Source organism: Belonocnema kinseyi, chromosome 6 (assembly GCF_010883055.1).
Source record: "Belonocnema kinseyi isolate 2016_QV_RU_SX_M_011 chromosome 6, B_treatae_v1, whole genome shotgun sequence".
Lineage (NCBI taxonomy): Eukaryota > Metazoa > Arthropoda > Insecta > Hymenoptera > Cynipidae > Belonocnema > Belonocnema kinseyi.
In genome coordinates, this window is record NC_046662.1 from 132159998 (window position 1) to 132178337 (window position 18340).

Here is an 18340-nt window from a genome sequence, read left to right on the forward strand (position 1 = left end):
TTAGCATTTCATTAGGTTCCCATGGATGATATTAGTCCAGAGATAAAAGTGTTTCTGGCTTCAGGATAAGGTGCTTTCAAGTAAAAAATAATGCAGTTTGAGTTAAGCGGCACGCTAGCGATGTTTTACCGATCAATGGAAAAATTAATCAGCTTGCAGGTTCGTTCACACTACTTTGGGTATTTAGATGTTAGTCTAAGAGCTGGTGACGTTTTTCGGAAAGTCAAAATATAAAGCGTAGTTAGTAGCAAATATAACCGGAAACTGAACCTTCTTTAGATAGTGTAGGAGTTTCGCAACTTTAACGCGTGGACGCACAATTTCGAGAAAATTATGCATTTTTAACTAAAATTTTCAAGGTATTACCAGCAACATTTTGATTTTCGTTTCACAAACGCTACATATAAATACTATACTTAATGTCCTAAAAAAGTGAAGTGTTATACTATGACTTTTAAAATCAATAATTATTGAGTATCGTGATACGTTCAATGGATACCCCTGATCGGGCGAGTGAATATTACAAACCTGAAAGAACAATCCTTAATCCTAGATGAGAATTTAATTTTAAAATGATACTTGTAAATGATCATATTTTCACGTACCTCCTATGTCCAAACGCAGGAAGTAGGGAGTCCTACAATAATGGCTTCATAAAGAATGGTCGTTTCATAGATACATGTATTTACCATTAACTAGGTTTTTTTTCTATGACTTCGAGAAAAAAAGTCATCACCTCTCAGTCTAATAGTATCCAAAAGCTTTGGGTAGCCCTGTGTACTGAATGAAAAGTGTTCTGGACCACAATGATAGCGCTGGAACATATATCTCAAAAGGAGCATTTTTTATCGATAAGAAGTTTCGCGAGATCTGATATCGAAACATTAAATCGACCTCGAGGACCTCTTTCTCAACCCATTTCATACTCATGACTAAGATTTTCAGCTTTTCCACACCATTGTGCCAAATGTCAAATAAAAGGGATTTTTCTAACAACTGTATATATTTTATCAGCTACGGTGATGAGTTTATATTATCCCAGCGTTGATTTAAAAGTCCTAAAAGGAGACTTTTAGAAAGTCGTATGCCTAAAAAAACGATGTTCACCATGTTTTCTACTTATTAAAAATCTGCATTGTAGTACCAAATTTTTTTATTTCTATTCTTACTCACGTTTCTCCTTGAAATTAATCAGGAACTCTGAAGTATTGGGCACTGATTTTTGTATGCATTTTTATGCAATGTTTTGTATGGGCTTCCAACCACTGTTTTTTAAAAAACTTGACTTACTGGAGAATTTTAGACAAAGGTTTCGGTTAGTTACTGTACAATGTAAAAGCTTTACAGGAGAATGGTAGTAACCATTAGTAGCGTAACGAGTAAGTGTTAGTAAAAATTGATTCCGGCTAGAGAAATCGATCCTTCGACCGCTGACTCAAAACCCGATGCGTGTTTCATGTACCACGTTACACTATCAACCGAAAAAAACATCGGAATAATATACCTATAATTATTTCAGGCACAAAGTCCGTGTCGTACAATGTATGATTTAAAGAACCTTAGATATAGGATCTCCTATTTTTTTTTTTTTTTTAAATTTTTATACGAACTTACGCATTCGAATTCTTTAAACCTTTTATACGTTTATATATCAAGGTTACACGGTAATTAAGTATTTTCTTGTAAGGCTTGTCCATTCAAGTTCCGCAGCACTGAGGCTAAAACCTGTTGTACTACGGCTTTTTATTTTAAAAGTGAAAATGTTTCTTTTACTAAGGTAGGCTTATAATTACTGTATGAATTAAGGCATAACTATTGATAACCCGCGGCTGCATCCGACTTTATTAAAAAGAACTTCGCATTTGACTAGGCATTTGGCCAGGGGAGAGGATAACTGCAGAAGAACTTTGGAGATATTTGACCCTACCTATTAAATGCATAGAATCATCATTAGCATCAAACCTCACGCTCGAAATTAGTTAAAACGTAAAGAATACATAACACGGTCATACGTCGCAGGTGGTAACACATTCGAGTGCTATCCGCGCTCGAAATAGCTTGACATCTGGGCTTTTTCCGAGTCGTGATTGACCTCGCGGCTAATCCCGTCTGTTAAGGTTGCACGGTAATGTCCTAACGGCAAAATTAATATAATTACATAGGCCGACTAAGAAACAAACCTAGAAAGACAACCATACCTACCCAAAGGTTTTTGGTGCGCTGATTCCAAATCTAGTCTCAGAAATGTTCCATCACCCTAGGTTTTCGAAAAATCGTAATCTAAAAGTGCACAGCACACGGTTTTTTGCTATATTCAAGAATTTTCTCAACGTGAATAAATTATGATCCTGAAATTTGAAGTACTTCAAATTGCAGGATCATAAAGTAATAAACGACGCCAGATTTGGATTAAGTGCACCAAAAACCTTCGGGTAGGTATGGTCGTCTTTCTAGGTTTTTCCGGTTTTTAAATTTTGTCGGACTGTGTTATTTTTTCCTAATGTGAATAATCTTGGATACTTACTGAGCAATTATATAAAAGTCATCCATAATGGGTAGCTGTTGAGGTGTATATCCTGAATTGATGTCTGCTAAAGATTCAACTCGTGTAGACTCGCTTAACCTCTGCCTTAGAAGGTCGTTTTGTTCTTGGATTCTTTTCAGTCTATTTGCATCTTCATCAATGGCAAGTAAAGTTGGTAGTGGCATACACTAAGAAAAACATATTTTTGTGACGTTTATATAGAGCTTTCCTCAAATGCGCAATTCGTTTATCAGACAGTTGATAGATGATTTAAATAAGCCGTGTATATATATATATATATATATATTAGGATGGTCCAAAAAACGCTTATCGAGGTAAAGGGCAAGACACCTCCCCAAAAGTTTTTATTTTCAGAGAAAGGAAATTCGTAACTTTTTCTTCGAAATTCGAATATTAACACGTGCCATCGGGAACTTGAAAATCCCATTTAATTAACATGGCGAAATTTGGAATATTTGAAAAATTGAACTCATGTTCCAGGGTTTCATCTGAACTTGCCAAGTTGTTTTTAGGGATTTAAGAAGAATGTCTACAAAACAAAACCACACTAATAACTTTCATTTCCAACATTTTTAAAATTGCTAAAAATTGAGTCAAGACATTTACTTTCTTTTTAAATTAGTATCGTATTCTACGTTTTGTTAAATAATTACATAATTTTTATACATTTCTTTTAATGTGTAATAAATCTCTATTTGTTTAAACAATCTTTATTTCATCAAGAAGTTTTTTTCGATAACTGAAGAATGAAATAAAATAGAAGGCATGCAGTTATGTTTATGTCTGTATAGTGTATAGAAAGAATACATTTACCACTTTTTAATTGTTTAAACAAATATAATTTTTTCAAATAATTACTTTTCCAAAAATACTTTTAAAATCCTAATTAATTGTATGTCTTCTATTTTATTTCATTTTATTAGTTATCGAAAAATAACTGCTTGAGAAAATAAAAATTGTTCAAACAAATAGAAATTTTTTAAACTTTAGAAGAAATGTATCAAAATTATGTGATTATTCAACAAAAAGTAGCATAGGATACCAATTTGAAAAGGTGGACATCTCTAGGTCAATTTTCAGACGTTTTAAAAATAAATAATTGTTTAAATATTAACATAATGTTTTTAGAAAAAATTACTACTCCAAACAATAACAAAATATTGCATTTCAATCAGAATATACGATTATTTTTTACACTTTTCGAGAATAAATAATTCTTTAACTATTTTACATTTTTTTAAATAATTGAAAATTCTTTAAAAATTCATGGTACATATTCAAATTGTCCATTAGTAATTATTTGTATAAAAAAGACTACGGAAATTGCTGAAAAGTAACAATAATACGTAAAAACGTAGTTTTTTTATTGTTGGGTCATATTTGGGGTGTTTCTGGGAGGGTGGGGGTGGGTTTGGAAATGAAAGTTATTATTATGGTTTTATTTCATAGACACTCCCCCTAAATCCCTGAAAAACTTGGCACGCTTTGATGAAACCCTGGAACATGAGTTCAATTTTTTGAACATTCAAAATTTCCCCTTGTTAATTAAATGGGATTTTGAAGTGCTCGGTGACACATGTTGATAATTGAATTTAAAAAAAATGGATTTTCTTTTTCCGGGAGATTAAAACTATCGGGGGTGACCCGAAGTCAGACCCGGCTACGGGTCTGAAACTGTTTTTCCTTGTATTCTGTGATAAAATCCCTTCTTTTACATACTGACAAAGTTTCAGCTTGGCTTCATTTGGTGGTCGAACGTATATTTATATATGTTTTTAATTTGTAGCTTTCTGTGCATTGTGCTCCGACCTTAACAGCCCCGGAATCTGGCAACAATGTAAAGGACTGAGCACCTCATTTTAAATCCTTATTACAAAATAGAGCCACTAACACGATAGCTGTGTCGAAGGAGCGTCATAATAAGATATTTGTAAACCGAGATGCAAACATACTTTTCTTCTTTTTAAAACCTTTTAGATGGATTTTTATATACTGTGATGCATTTTCAAGATTACGTTTTGAGTGATTTTTATTAGAATAGAAGTTCATCAAAACATGATCTTTGGTATATTTTTTAGATTCAAGCTTACAGAAAATCATTTCTAGAGATTATGTTTTTGAATATCTTGTGTTTAAAAAGTTTAGGAGGTATGATTAGTTACATAGTTACATATGAATCTCCTGGCAAGAAGATAGATACAGATTAAACTATTTAAAGTTGATTCCTAGGTTATAAATAATTCGTTTATTTTTAAATGGGTTCAGATTTAGAGTTCGGAATTTGTATGTTCTACTTTAAATCTTTAAGGTGTGATTTCATACATAAGTTTTAATCTTGCAATTCGATTTAAAATATCTGATATTTCAAACGTAAAATGAAAATTTAAAAATTTAAATTTTTAAACGTATTAAATTCACTTAAAATAATTGAAATGGTAACAGATTTGAGTATGAAAAGTTTGATTATCAAAACTTTTTTCAATTGAAAATGTTTTGGTTTGAAATGAAGTTTAGATTAGTTTAACTTTAAATGTTCCGTAGGGGAGACTTTTATTTTTAATGTTTTATATTTGAAATTACTTTATTTTGAACGTTTTCTTTAGAATAATTCAAGATCAAGGGTTTAAATTGGAAATTTCTAAAGGTAAAAATGATGGTAAATTTCTTTTTGGTTCTCAGATAAACTGTTTTAATCAATTTAACTTTCAAATAATAATTTTTCAATGTAATAACATTTTAAAACTCTAGAATTTTAGAAGCTTTTAATTTTAAACATTCAGTTTAGTTCATAATTTCGAACAGACAAATTTTTAAAGTTTCGAATTAATAATCCCTGGAACTAAAAAATTAAGAAATGTAATTCTTTGATTGTGAATGCTTTAAATTGTGTAACTGATGTAAACTTTCATGTTACAATTTCACAATTCAAAATGGCGGGTTTCATATGACGAATAGATTTTAAAAACTATCAGGTATTTTTTTTTATTAATTTCATTAAGGTATTTTGTGTCACTGATTTTAAATTTTCTCCTAAATTTTAAAGATTCAAAAGGGCGGATTTAACATGTCCCCAATATTTACGAAGCTTAAGATATTTTTTTTATTGATTTTTGTAAAACCATTTTGTGTCACTAATTTCATATTTAACATTAACACACTATAAAACAAATTAAGTCCCTACAAAAATGGTACAGTACATGGAATTTATGCAATTAAGATGATTATTTTCTATGAAAATAGTCTTTTAATTGAATTGGCTCAATCCAATAATAACTCCTTTATTATGCTTATTAGTCTACCCATGGGCCTAAATAGCTTAGACAACAGTTTATAACTTTATCAATTGTTTATAAATTTTTAATTTACCACAATTTTTGTTACTTAATTGCTTTCTAATATATGTTGCTTAATTCTGTATTTAATAGTTTTGAGCAACAAAGCGTTTATTCAAGCAACTTGCAATGATCAAACTCTTAATACGAATTTAAGAGTTCAAGATTTTCAGATTTTGACAAGAAGCCTTGTCTCCTGGCTCACTGTGAATTCGTATTCGAAATACTGTACTTTTAATCAAATTTTACCACATCTAAAATTGTTGTTTTTAAAATTGTTTATTCAAAATAGCTCAGTATATATTTATAAATTTCAAATGTTTTCAATTTGAAATTATTCGTTATTTATTTCAAAATATTATAAACTGTTAATATTGCTGCTCGTTTTCATACGCTTAAATCGTGTTTTTCGACTTCATTTTTCCAGAAATTATATATATCGTAACTGTAATTAAATACTGAAACAGAACACATGCCCCGAGATTCACCTCTCTTTTCGGAAAAAGTTCTTAACACCTTTGTAAATGAGATAAGAGTGTTCTAGGGTACCTGCAAATTTTTCACTAACAAAAATGCACTGGGGAAAAATATTCAAGACCTAGGAATCAAAATTGCATATGCAGAAAATTTTAAAAATATTTATTTCGGTATTTAATGAATTCATCTTCATAACATGTGATATAAACGAGTCGAAAATATAATAAGCGCAAATTTGAAATTTGTTATTTAATAGATTTGTCAAAAATTGAACTGTTTTATTGGTGGAAAGTTTGACTATGTATTTAAAAATGCGAAAAATATTATCAAATTGAAATTAATTATAACTTTGTGATGAAAAGAAATTTTAAACCTAAAAACTACAAAAAACGCGAAGGTTTTGCTCCGGGGGGGGGGGGGGGGGGGGGGGGGGGGGGTACTCTCTTTTTATTTTAAATTCAAAGATTTAGGCTTTCAATAAACAACAGCAAATAAGAAATAAACATCCACACATACACACACACGCTTTCATTCGATTCAGGGGTAGGTAGCACAAGAGTAATTGCCTTCGGGGCAAGATCGCGGTAATAAGGAGTGAGGGTGTCGTTCTCCACTCCATCTCCCAGGCTTAACTCTGTTATAATATATATGTATATATATATATATACCGCTCCCAGCGGGATTGCTGTAAAATTTCAGCCACAACCACGTCTCACGACCGTGAGATAGGTGGTTACAGTCTAACGGAATCAATACGACGATCCAGCAAAAGCCTCGTGTACCTCCTTGGTTATGATGTTTTTGTCAGCTGGTGCCGAAAATTCGATAACGAACAGGGTTCGCTTCTCGAAGTCAAGAAGAACAATGTCAGGCCTCGAGTGAGCAACAGAAACAATTGTCAAGAGTATAAAGTTCCAGTATATGTGGCACTTCCCATTCTCGACAATTGACTCGATTTCCTTAGGAGCATTTAGAGCAGAGATATTAAGGGTAATGCCCTAAGAGTGACAGAGATGGTAATAAAGCCTTCTTAGTGCCGCATTGTGCCTTTGAATGTAGATCGTTCCCGCGTGAGTTGGACAACTAGATAGTATGCAAGCTAAATGCTCGGGGTGTGCATGGCACGCCCTGCAGCTATCATCAGGAATGTCTTGGCTCAAAATGTGGCGACGGTATGTTAAGGTAGAAATGACAACATCTTGGCATACAAAAATGCAACCCTCCGTACCAGACCTCAATCCGGGCGATTTAAGGAAAGCAAACGTTATCTCACAAGACATTGACTGATCCTTCACATTTCTGTGGAAGATACCGTGCATCCTCTTATAGAGGAGCTGTTCACGAAAGTTTTTCTCTTGTGATTTCTTAATACGGACTTTCAGGAGTGAGTACTCGAGATGGATAAGATTTGATGCATTTTGCTCATCCGTAATACTGAAGTTAAGTCCGAGTGTTTCAGCAGCCTCCTCCGCTGTACAGAAACGATCCTTTGCCTACTTCTTCGTGATTCCTGACCATTTTAAGAAGAGGGTCTCTTCCATGTGCAACTCTATGTGATGTACCGAGAATAATCCTGTGGTGGAGACATTCAAGACTCAATATTCCGCGACCACCATGACGGCGTGAGATGTACAGTCGCGGAACGGAAGACTTAAGATGCATGCTTTTGTTCATGTGCATAACCTTTCTTGTCCCGATATCAAGGGATCTGAGCTCGTTCTTCGCCCATGGAATTACTCTAAATGAATGAATAGAGTACTACCGGAACGGCAAGCATGTTCGTTACAGATACTTTGTTCCTCGCCGACAGTTCATAAGACCAAATCTGCCAGATGAGACGTTTGTATCTGCTTCGGAGAGTATCCTTTATAGATGTCGCATCCTGAATACGGCTCTGTGGCAAGCCCAGGTATGTATAAGTCTCTCCAGCGCAAATGTGTCGTATAGCGCTTCTATCAACGAGATCAGGATCTTCAGGAATGCCATTCAGTTTCCCTCGCTTTAAATAAACCTTGGCGCATTTGTTTAACCCCAATTCCATTCCAATTAACTTAGTATATCGTTCGACAATCCCTAGAGCTAGATGAAGTTGCTCTTTGTTTTTAGCATATATCTTAAGATCGTCCATGTAAAATACATGAGTGACCTTGTACTTTCGATCTGCAGGTTTGCTGCACAAGTACCCGTCGGAATGGCGAAGTGCTAGAGATAGTGGCAATAATGTTAGGCAAAAGAGGAGTGGGCTTATGGTGTCGCACTGAAAGACACCTCTCTCAAAGGTGACCTTGTTAGTTGTCACACGATTTTTTCCAGATGAGATAGTAAATCTGGTTTTCAAAAGCGGCATCCATCTCTCTATGCACCTAACTATTTGCCGATGAACGTTTAAGATTTCCAAAAGACAGATGATAAGTCTATGGGAGGTCGAATCGAAAGCTTTCCAATAATCAAATCAGGCCATCGATAGACCACGCTGGTAGAATGCTGCATTTTTGCAGACACATCTATCGATGAGCAGGTTCTCCCGACATCCCGCTACGCCTTTCTTTGAGCCTCGTTGTTCATACATTTCTTGCCACACAGGTTCAATTGCACGAACAATCCTATCATTTAGGATAGCTGTGAATATCTTATAAAGTGTGTTCAGGCAAGTGATTGGCCTGTAATTCTTCGGGTCAGCTAAGTTGCCTGTTTTCGGCAGGAGTAATGTGCGTCCTTCCACCAACCACTCGGAATCGGCTCTTCCGACTTTAAATATGAGGTGAAAATACGGGCCAAATGCTGATGGGTTGAAGAAAACTTCTTCCACCAGAAGGTTTTGATACAATCTGGTCCCGGTGCAGAATAGTTCTTCATCCCTCTTAATTCTTTTTTCACCTCCTCGGTAGTGATGGGCGGGCATTCTTTATTAGGTCAAGATGGGTCAGAGAGAAACTGTTGATTATCTCTGACCCACCTCTCATTCCGCTCTAGACTTCGCTTAGCGTCAGATAGTATCCGTATTTTCTTAACAATATGCTGCCTGATGGTCAGCAGCTTTGACATGTTAAGTGTGTGATAACGGGTCCGGCGTTCACGCGCGAACTTTCGAACCTTGGCGGTAAAATTCCTACCAGATGTGATGTAGTCAATCACACACTGAATGCGGGACGCGTACTGTCTTGCCCAAGCCTATCTTTATGGCAAGTTGATGCATTCGTCTTTTAGTCTTATGATCAACCATTGATTTTGTTTTACGGTTCGCATCGGTTGCTGCATTATACATACAATAATTGATAGCCCATAGGTCGGATACTCCGGAAAAATGTCCACGAAGCTCGTCATCCATTTCAGCCAGATCTTTAGGCTTAAGAGAAACCTTGGTGTTGATGTTTCTCCGGTTCATAAAGCATCGCTCTTCCTCTATTGGATGCCTGCCCGCGATTGGCCTTAGTATCGCCTTTCTTTCTCTGTTGTCGGCGTGTTCTAGCTATGGTAGAGTAGGCGTTCCGCTTACATAGCCCCTTTCTCACATGGTTTCGCTGACGTTGCTGCGAAAAGTGCGATAGCTCCGGGTGTTTCTCGCACCACAGAGCATGCAGCCGTGCAATGGAACCCTGTTCAGGGACCACACTTTCATCGTAGCACTCTAGCAAGTCGTGATTCAGTCGCTCCGTCCACCCAAAGGTCGCGAGATCCCGCCGATCTTTCGCAATGAATCCATTTGCATTGACTCTCCCAGCTCTAGCTAGGGAAAGGTGTTTTTCCATCCTTGTAGAGACCCGCATGCAAGGATAAGGCTGCGTATTCTGAGAGGTTGCCCGGTATCCCAGAGTCACCGTTCTAGACACCTCACCCAGATGCCATTCAGCTTTCAGCACGGTTTTCACACCTCCACTTGGGGGTTACTTCCTTCGGGACCACCACTGGACAATTGTCCGCGACTGCTTATTTAATTTTGTAACCATATTCAGCAGAAACCCTTGGTACAGGGACCCTCTATCCGCAACCCGAGGACGCGTTCGGTGGCTTTGTCATAGGCCCTTCGGTTTGATTCTACAGGAATCAAAACCGAATATGTGTGTGTGTGTTTGGGAGTGTGTGTGCCGTTTCACATCAAACGGATCATAGCCGTGGACAAAATGGTAATCAACTTACAGAAGCCATTTCGGGCTCTCAAAGTTGGAAAAATGCTGAAAAAAGCATTAAAAGAAGTTATTAAACAGCTAAAAATTCGTTATTGCTTTTGTTTTTAATATCAAAACAAAGATTGTTATTTGTTCTTTCAAACCCATTTCGATTTTTCCAATTCAAAATGGCGGCCCCAATATGGCGCCTGGTTGTTACAAAAAAAGTCAAAAACATACATATAAAAGTCTTTATACAATTTTTTATAAATTTTGCAGTTAGCAAAATTCAAAGTTTACTGTCTGCGTTTAACAGGGTTGAGACTGTCTCAATTAGAGACCGCATTACTTGTAGTTTATTTTAATTACAAATTTTTGTTGTTGGTTTTTTATGCTTAGTTAAGATTGTAGCTTATTATGTTTAAAAATGTCGTGCCGGAAGAAAATCTTTTGATTAGCAGCTCACTTGAATTAACAAAAAACCCATGGGCATCATGAATTCCAGTGACTGAAGGTGGATTATTAAATTTTTTATTTGAAAATCTAGTCTTATCATACATTTTTTGATCATAACAAAAGAATTGTATACTTTTAAATTGATTTTTTCCCATGTAAACAGAGATTCACTTGTTATAATTCCTTCATTTGGTTTAGCTTGAAAGCTGACACGGTAGGCATCAGTTTTAAATTCGACAGCTACAGAATCACATTGAGTTTTATAATGCACCACAACATAAGTACGCCATTAAGCATTAACACCGAAGTCACTTTTATGATGCATCAAGTTTACCATTTGATATTGATTCTTATAATGCTGTCTTGCATTATCCGACACACATATAATCTTTTAAGCTTTGGGACATAATTGTTGTACTTCAGATGCAATCGTTTTCTGCTTGACATAAACTGCAGTTGTATCATGATTTCTACATTCGGATAATAATATAAATCTTCGATGATTTTTTTCAATTTCTTTTTTATAATGTATAATCACAGAATGAATACTGCATTTGTTGTCCCTAAAGTGAATACCCTAATGTGAAAACCTTAGTGTTAATGAAAATCACTTAATAATAACATAAAATATATAATAAACAAATAAATAAATATATATATGTGCGTGACCGTCTGTGAAGAAAGTGACCTTACGCGCCAAAAATTGGTTTTTAGGTATTCACACCAATCGATAGTTGTTGAGTTGCTTTTTCATTTGCAAAAATCAGAAATTTTTTAAGTTAATTACTTTTTTTGTTACAAATCTGCACATATAGGCTTGATAAACGTAGTCGGAGACACAACGTCCGTGAGCTCCACTGGCTCACGGATATGAGCGCCTAAAGATGTAGTGATAAATGGTAGTAGTGCTTTTACAGAAATAAATAGACAGTCACCGGACAATTGTCCGAGGGTGGTCTTGAAGGAATTAACCCCCAAGCAGAGGTGTGAAAATCGTGCCGAAAGCTGAATGGCACCTAGGGGAGGTGTATAAAACGGTGATTCTGGGATACCGGGCGACCTCTCAGAGTACGCAGCCTTATCCTCGCATGCGGGGCTCTACAAGGATGGACGAACCCCTTTCCCTAGCTTCTCGTGGGAACAACAATGATGGATGAAAATGGATTCATTGCGATCGATCGGCGGGATCTCGCGACTTTTGGGTGGACGGAGCGACTGAACCAGGACTTGCTTGAGTGCTACGATGCGAGTGTGGCCCCTCAACGAGGTTACATAGCACGGCTACATGCTCTGTGGAGCGAGAAACACCCGGAACTATCGCACTTTTCGCAGCAACGTCTTCGAATCCATGTTGAAATACTCCGAAAAAGGGGCTATGTAAGCGGAACGCCTACTCTGCCACAGCTAGAACAAGCCGGCAACAGAGAAAGAGAGGCGATACGAAGACCAACCGCAGGCAGGCATCCAATAGAGGAAGAGCGATGCTTTACGACCCGGAGAAACATCAACAGCAAGGTTTCTCTCAAGCCTAAAGATCTGGCTGCATCACACCACATCTGGCATGAATTTTACCGCCAAGGTTCGAAAGTTCGCGCGCGAACTCCGGACCCGCTCTCAACCACTTAACAAGTCAAAGCTGCTGACCATTAGACAGCATATTGTTCATATTGGACAGAGAAAATCAACAGTTTCTCTATGACCCATCTCGACACTTCCAAGACCCTCTAGTTACTGTCGACCACCCGCCCAAACCAGAGGAGATCGAAGTATTTTGGAGAGAAGTCTACGAAGTGCAGCATAGACTGGGCGAAGACTCATAAAATATAAATAGCTACAAGGAACTATGTGATGCCCTCATAAGACCTGACGAAGAATGTCCACCCATCACTACCAAGGTAAAAAAAGTATTAAGAGGGATGAAGAACTATGCCGCTCCGGGACCAGATTGTATCAAAACCTTTTGGTGGAAGAAGTTTCCTTCAACCCATCAGCATTTGGCCCGTAGTTTCACCTTATATTTAAAGTCGGTTGCGCCAAATCTGGAATGGTTGGTGGATGGGCGCACAATACTCCTGCTGAAAATAGGTAACATAGTTGACCCGGAGAATTACAGGCCAATCACTTGTCTAACCACACCGTATAAGATATTCACAGCTATCCTAAATGATAGGATTATTCGGGCAACTGAACCTGTGTGGCAAGAAATGTATGAACAACGAGGCTGAAAGAAAGGTGTAGCGGGATGTCGGGAGAACCTGTTCATCAATAGATGTTTCTGCAAAGATGCAAGCATTTTAGCAGCGTGAGCTATCGATGGCCTGAAATGATTATCGGAAAGCTTTCGATTCGACCTCCCATAGACGTATCATCTGTCGTTTGGAAAGCTTAAAGGTTCATCCGCAAATCATTAGTTGCAGAGAGAGATTGTTGCCGCTTTGGAAAAACAGATTTACTATCTCATCTGGAAAAAATCGTGTGACAACTAACAAGGACACCTTTCAGAGAGGTGTTTTTCAGGTCGACACCATGAGCCCACTCCTCTTTGCCTTACAATATTGCCACTATCTCTAGCACTTCGCCATTCCGACGGGTACTTTTGCGGCAAACCTGCACATCGAAAGTACAAGGTAACTCAAGTGTTTTACATGGACAATCTTAAGATCTATGCTAAAAACAAAGAGCAACTACATCTAGCTCTAGGGATTGTCTAACGATATACTAAGTAAATTGGAATGAAATTTGGGTTAAACAAATGCGCCAAGGTTTATTTGAAGCGAGGGAAACTTAATGGCAACCCTGAAGACCCTGAGCTCGTCGATAGAAGCGCTATACGACACCTCTGCGCTGGAGAGACTTATACACACCTGGGCGTGCCACAGAGCCGCATTCAGGATGTGACATCTATAAAGGATACTCTCCGAAGCAGATACAAACGTCTCATCTGGCAGATTTGGTCTCATGAACTGTCGTCGAGGAACAAAGTATCTGTAACGAACATGCTTGCCGTTCCGGTAGTGCTCTATTCATTCATTTAGAGTAATTCCATGAGCGAAGAACGAGCTCAGATCCCTTGATATCGGGACAAGAAAGGTTATTCACATGAGCAAAAGCATGTATCTTAAGTCTTCTGTTCCGTGACTGTACATCTCACGCCGTCAAAGTTGGTCGCGAAATATTGACCCTCGCCACATTTTGAGCCAAGACATTCCCGATGATTGCGGCAGGGCGTGCCATGCACACCTCGACCATTTAGCTCACATTCTATCTAGCTGTCCAACTCATGCGGGAACGACCTACATTTAAAAGCACAATGCGGCACTAAGTGTTCTTTATTACCATCTCTGTCACTCTTACGTCATTAACCTTAATATCGCTCATCTAAATGCTCCTAGGGAAATCGAGTCAATTGTCGAGAATGGGAAGTGCCGCATATACTGGAACTTTATATTCTCGACAATTGTTTCTGTTGCACCCTCGAGGCCTGACATGGTTCTTCTTGACTTCGAGAAGCGAACCATGTTCGTTATCGAATTTTCGGCACCAGCTGACAAAAACATCATAGCCAAGGAGAATGAAGTAGGGTAAAAAGTTTTTTGTGCTTTTTTTGACCTAGAAAAAGCTTTTCACAAGGTAGATAGAGGTAAACTTTGTCCTCAAAGAGCATGGAGCCAATGGATGGCTCCTACAAGCTATCAAAACAATATACACGAGTAGCAAAGCGAGTGTAAGGGTAAATGGGAATTTGAGTGAGTGTTTCGATATCATTCAAGGAATTAGACAAAGATGCGCTATGTCTTTGTGGTTATTTATATTATTCATGGACAAGTGTTTGAGAATGGCTCTTTGCGACGAAGAAGCTGTGGATCTCGAAACAGTAAGGATACGTGTGTTCGCGTTCGCACATGATAAGGTTATTATGGCAGAGTCAATCGAAAACTTCCAAAGAATGTTGAATAAACTCAACGCAAGCATGAAGAACACAGGCTATTGGTAGGCGGGGTCCCTTATCAGAAGTAAAAATATGTTAAATAAAGCTAAAATGGATATAAATAATTGTATATTTGTACCGACCGTACTATACGGTAGCTAGACATGGACCCATCAAGAAAAAGATAAGAGTAAAATTAATGCAACTGACATGAGATTCTTGCGCATAATATTCTTTATATAAACTGTGATGGACAAAGTCAGTAACGAAATAATTTTCAAAGAATGTGCTAAATGAGACCCTAGTTAGAAGAGACATAAGAAGCCACAGAAACACGAGAGCCTGCATGGAAAAATGCAGAAAAAAATGCACAGAAAAGTCTAGCGGCAAATAGTTAATAAGAAGAGTGTCAATAGAGTGAATGACACCTGAAAAAAAGACCTTGGATACTAATTGACCCAAGAATCTTTACTTGGGGTGATTGCTAGAGAGACTGATCAACAACCTGGGTAGGAGTGATGGCTAAATGGTGTGATAATAATTTACAATTTTTTGTAATGTATTCCTATGCTTAAAAACTCCATACATGTTCTTAAGAAATTGCAAATCACAAGTGAAAAAAGAAGTCTTTTAAAAACAGAATTCCAAATTTTGAAAATTTTTAGTGATTCTAATTTTGATTCCTGGGTCTTTTTTATTTGTTTCTAGTATATTTATATGCTAAAAAAGCTTACACATGCTCAGAAAAATAATATTTTTATGAATGAAGAGTTTTCAAGTACTTGAACAACATTTTTCTCCTATTCAAACATTAAAAATATTAAAATTTAAAAAAAAGTTAAACTCTACAAATAACAAATGTTGAAAACCTTTGTTTCTGGTGGGAGTAAAGAAGCTATATGTCTATCAATTTCACTGTACTGTTTCTGTATAGTGCCCCTAGAGTCGACACTGGCGTGCCATAGGCAGACTGTCCAGGCGCTAAACTGGGATGTAACATTCGGATCGAATAGTTTTTAGACAGATCTTCTATTTTGATGAAAACAATTGAGCTGCCAGATCGAAAAAGGGCACATAAACTTATTTCGCTGGAAGTGGGAAGACCCCTGGAAGCTTTCTTAAACATTTTTTAATTTTAATTTTTAAAGACCAAATATAGATGCAGAATTTCATTGCGCATCTTTTTTCCCCAGACAAAAAGTTGTAGCTGTTTTAGTTTTCTAATTAAAGTAAAAAAAGTGGCTGTTTTGTAAAAATTAATTTTGATTCGTCTTCACTTCAACTCATGCTCAGTCAGTCATTTTCAAAGGGGTTTTCAATAAATCTAGCGAATTTTGAGTAACAAAAAACTTTTAGCGAAAGAGTTATTGACAACGGCACAGAAAAGTTTTCTGGAAAATTGTAGCCCAATCGAATTGATATGTAAGAAATTATTAACGTCTCAAGTCTATAGCGACTAGTCAACTCACGCAGGAGATGTAGCGAGAATCTCAGATCTGATTTATAATACAGTTCACAGGCCCAAAAATGAAAACTAATGAAGTAATCAGGTCGTATCAAAGCATTAGGCATAAATAAATAATAATAATACGCTCTATTACAGCAGCAATGAAAAACAAATTTACTTTCTCGATGCTTCACTTTTTTCAATTCCACGAATTTAAAGCAATAACAAATTCTCGGAATGAAGAATCCATTGAATCTCAACGATTAGATATTTATGTTTTCTTTTACTTTTGCACAGTTTGTCTTAAAAATAAAAACCATTCTATTGTACATAATATTAAATGAATAAATTAATTTGCCTTATGCCTTGATATTTATTTATGCATAATACTTTGATATTACCTTATTACTTGATTAGTTTTTATTTTTACTGCCGGTGAACTGCATTATGAATCGCTTCTGAGACTGCCCCTGCAGCCCGCGCGCGAGTCATCTAGCCGCTATCAACTTGAGACGTTAATAATTTCTTGAATATCGATTCAATTGGGCTACAATTTTTCAGAAAACTTCTTTGTACTGTTGTCAACAATTTTACCGCTGAAACTTATTTGTTGCTAAAAATTCACTCAATAAACGAAACGCTGGAAGTTAGAGAAGTCCGATAAGCGCCAGGCATCAGAAAAAAATTAATGACAATTTTTTAAGAATCAATTTTTGAATTAATTTGCTCTATCAGTCGAAGGACATTTCAAACAACATTCCCTAAAAATTCTATTGAAAAATCCTTAAAACTGACTGATTGAACACGAGTTGAAGTGAAAAACGAATCAAAGTTATTTTGTACAAAAAAGCCAGTTTTTTGGCTTTAATTAGAAAACTAAAACGCTACAACTTTTTGCGTGCGGAGGGGGGAATGTGCAATTAAATTCTACATCTAGATATGGTCTTGAAGAAATAAAATTTGAAAATGTTTCTACAGGACTTCAGGGGTCTTCCCACTCCCAGAGAAATAATTTTATGTGCCCTTCTTCGATCCGACAGCTCAATTAATAATTAAATAACATACTTATTTGTTACTAAATTAAAGTCGAATATATAAATTTTGCTGCTAATTAAGAATTAAGGTTTTTGTCAAAAAAAATGAGTGTCCCAAAATCCTGTATATACGTCGGGTGTCGAACTTTTGATGTAACTGCATATTATATTGCTGTGGCTTTATACCATCGCCTTAACACACTAAACAATCTACTGAAAGTAAACATTTTTTTTCTTTTTTGTCAGATATAAATTTCAATTGATTACAACTTAATACTTATTTTATTAAATCGTGAACAATTTTTGAACATTAAAAGTGCTTGATGTGTGAATAAATAATTTAAAATAATACAGTTTGTATGATTATAATGTAAAGATTTGGAAACACCAAATCAAACCAATCTTCGACCGAAAATAAAATAATGAATTGTAGAAAAATTATTCTTTCTGTCTTACGGTCACGAAAAAATAAAAACAAACTAGAGCTATCATATTTAAAATAATTTGTACGTTATTATAAGTTTAAAAAAGTAAGACTCCAAACAATTATTGAGGATGAGTAAAAGGAGAGAGCCTCATGAAAGTGAAGATGCTTTTTTTAGCGTAAAAACTACATTATTAACGATTCTGAAAACTTCTAAGTGTTTCGGAACAACAACGAACATATGACTAGGAGATATAAAAGGCGGCAAATCGTTGATGAAGGTAAAGGCAGTGTATAAAGTGAAATACAATGATTGGCCAAGTTTCCATAGAATTACTGATAATGCGTCTTTGATAAGTATTTTTTTCAGTAGCTAATATTTTAATATTGATGAATTCGAAATCGAAATAGTGATTAGAATTCCAAGAATGTTGTGACAAACCTGCATTTAAATTACCAATTGTACAGTCTCTTTTATGTTCGGCAATTCTAGTTTTTAATCTCCTCCCAGTTTCACCTATATAAACTTTGTTAAAACATTTGCATTTTATCATATAAATAACACGAGACAATTTTTCAATGCTATTCCTA

General features: G+C 36.2%; 1 protein-coding gene across 7 annotated transcripts in view; it reads right to left on the reverse strand.

Moving 5' to 3' along the window:
- Positions 1 to 18340, reverse strand: part of LOC117174717 (WD repeat-containing protein 91) — a 382815-nt gene that overhangs the window by 184942 nt on the left and 179533 nt on the right. For all 7 annotated transcript variants that reach the window (XR_004467341.1, XR_004467344.1, XR_004467342.1 and 4 more), the window contains one exon: positions 2525 to 2712. Coding sequence is in view for 1 of the 7 variants with exons in the window: in XM_033364029.1 (XP_033219920.1) it covers positions 2525 to 2712 (188 nt within the window). In the remaining 6 variants the exon portion in view is untranslated. The remainder of the gene's footprint in view (positions 1 to 2524; positions 2713 to 18340) is intronic.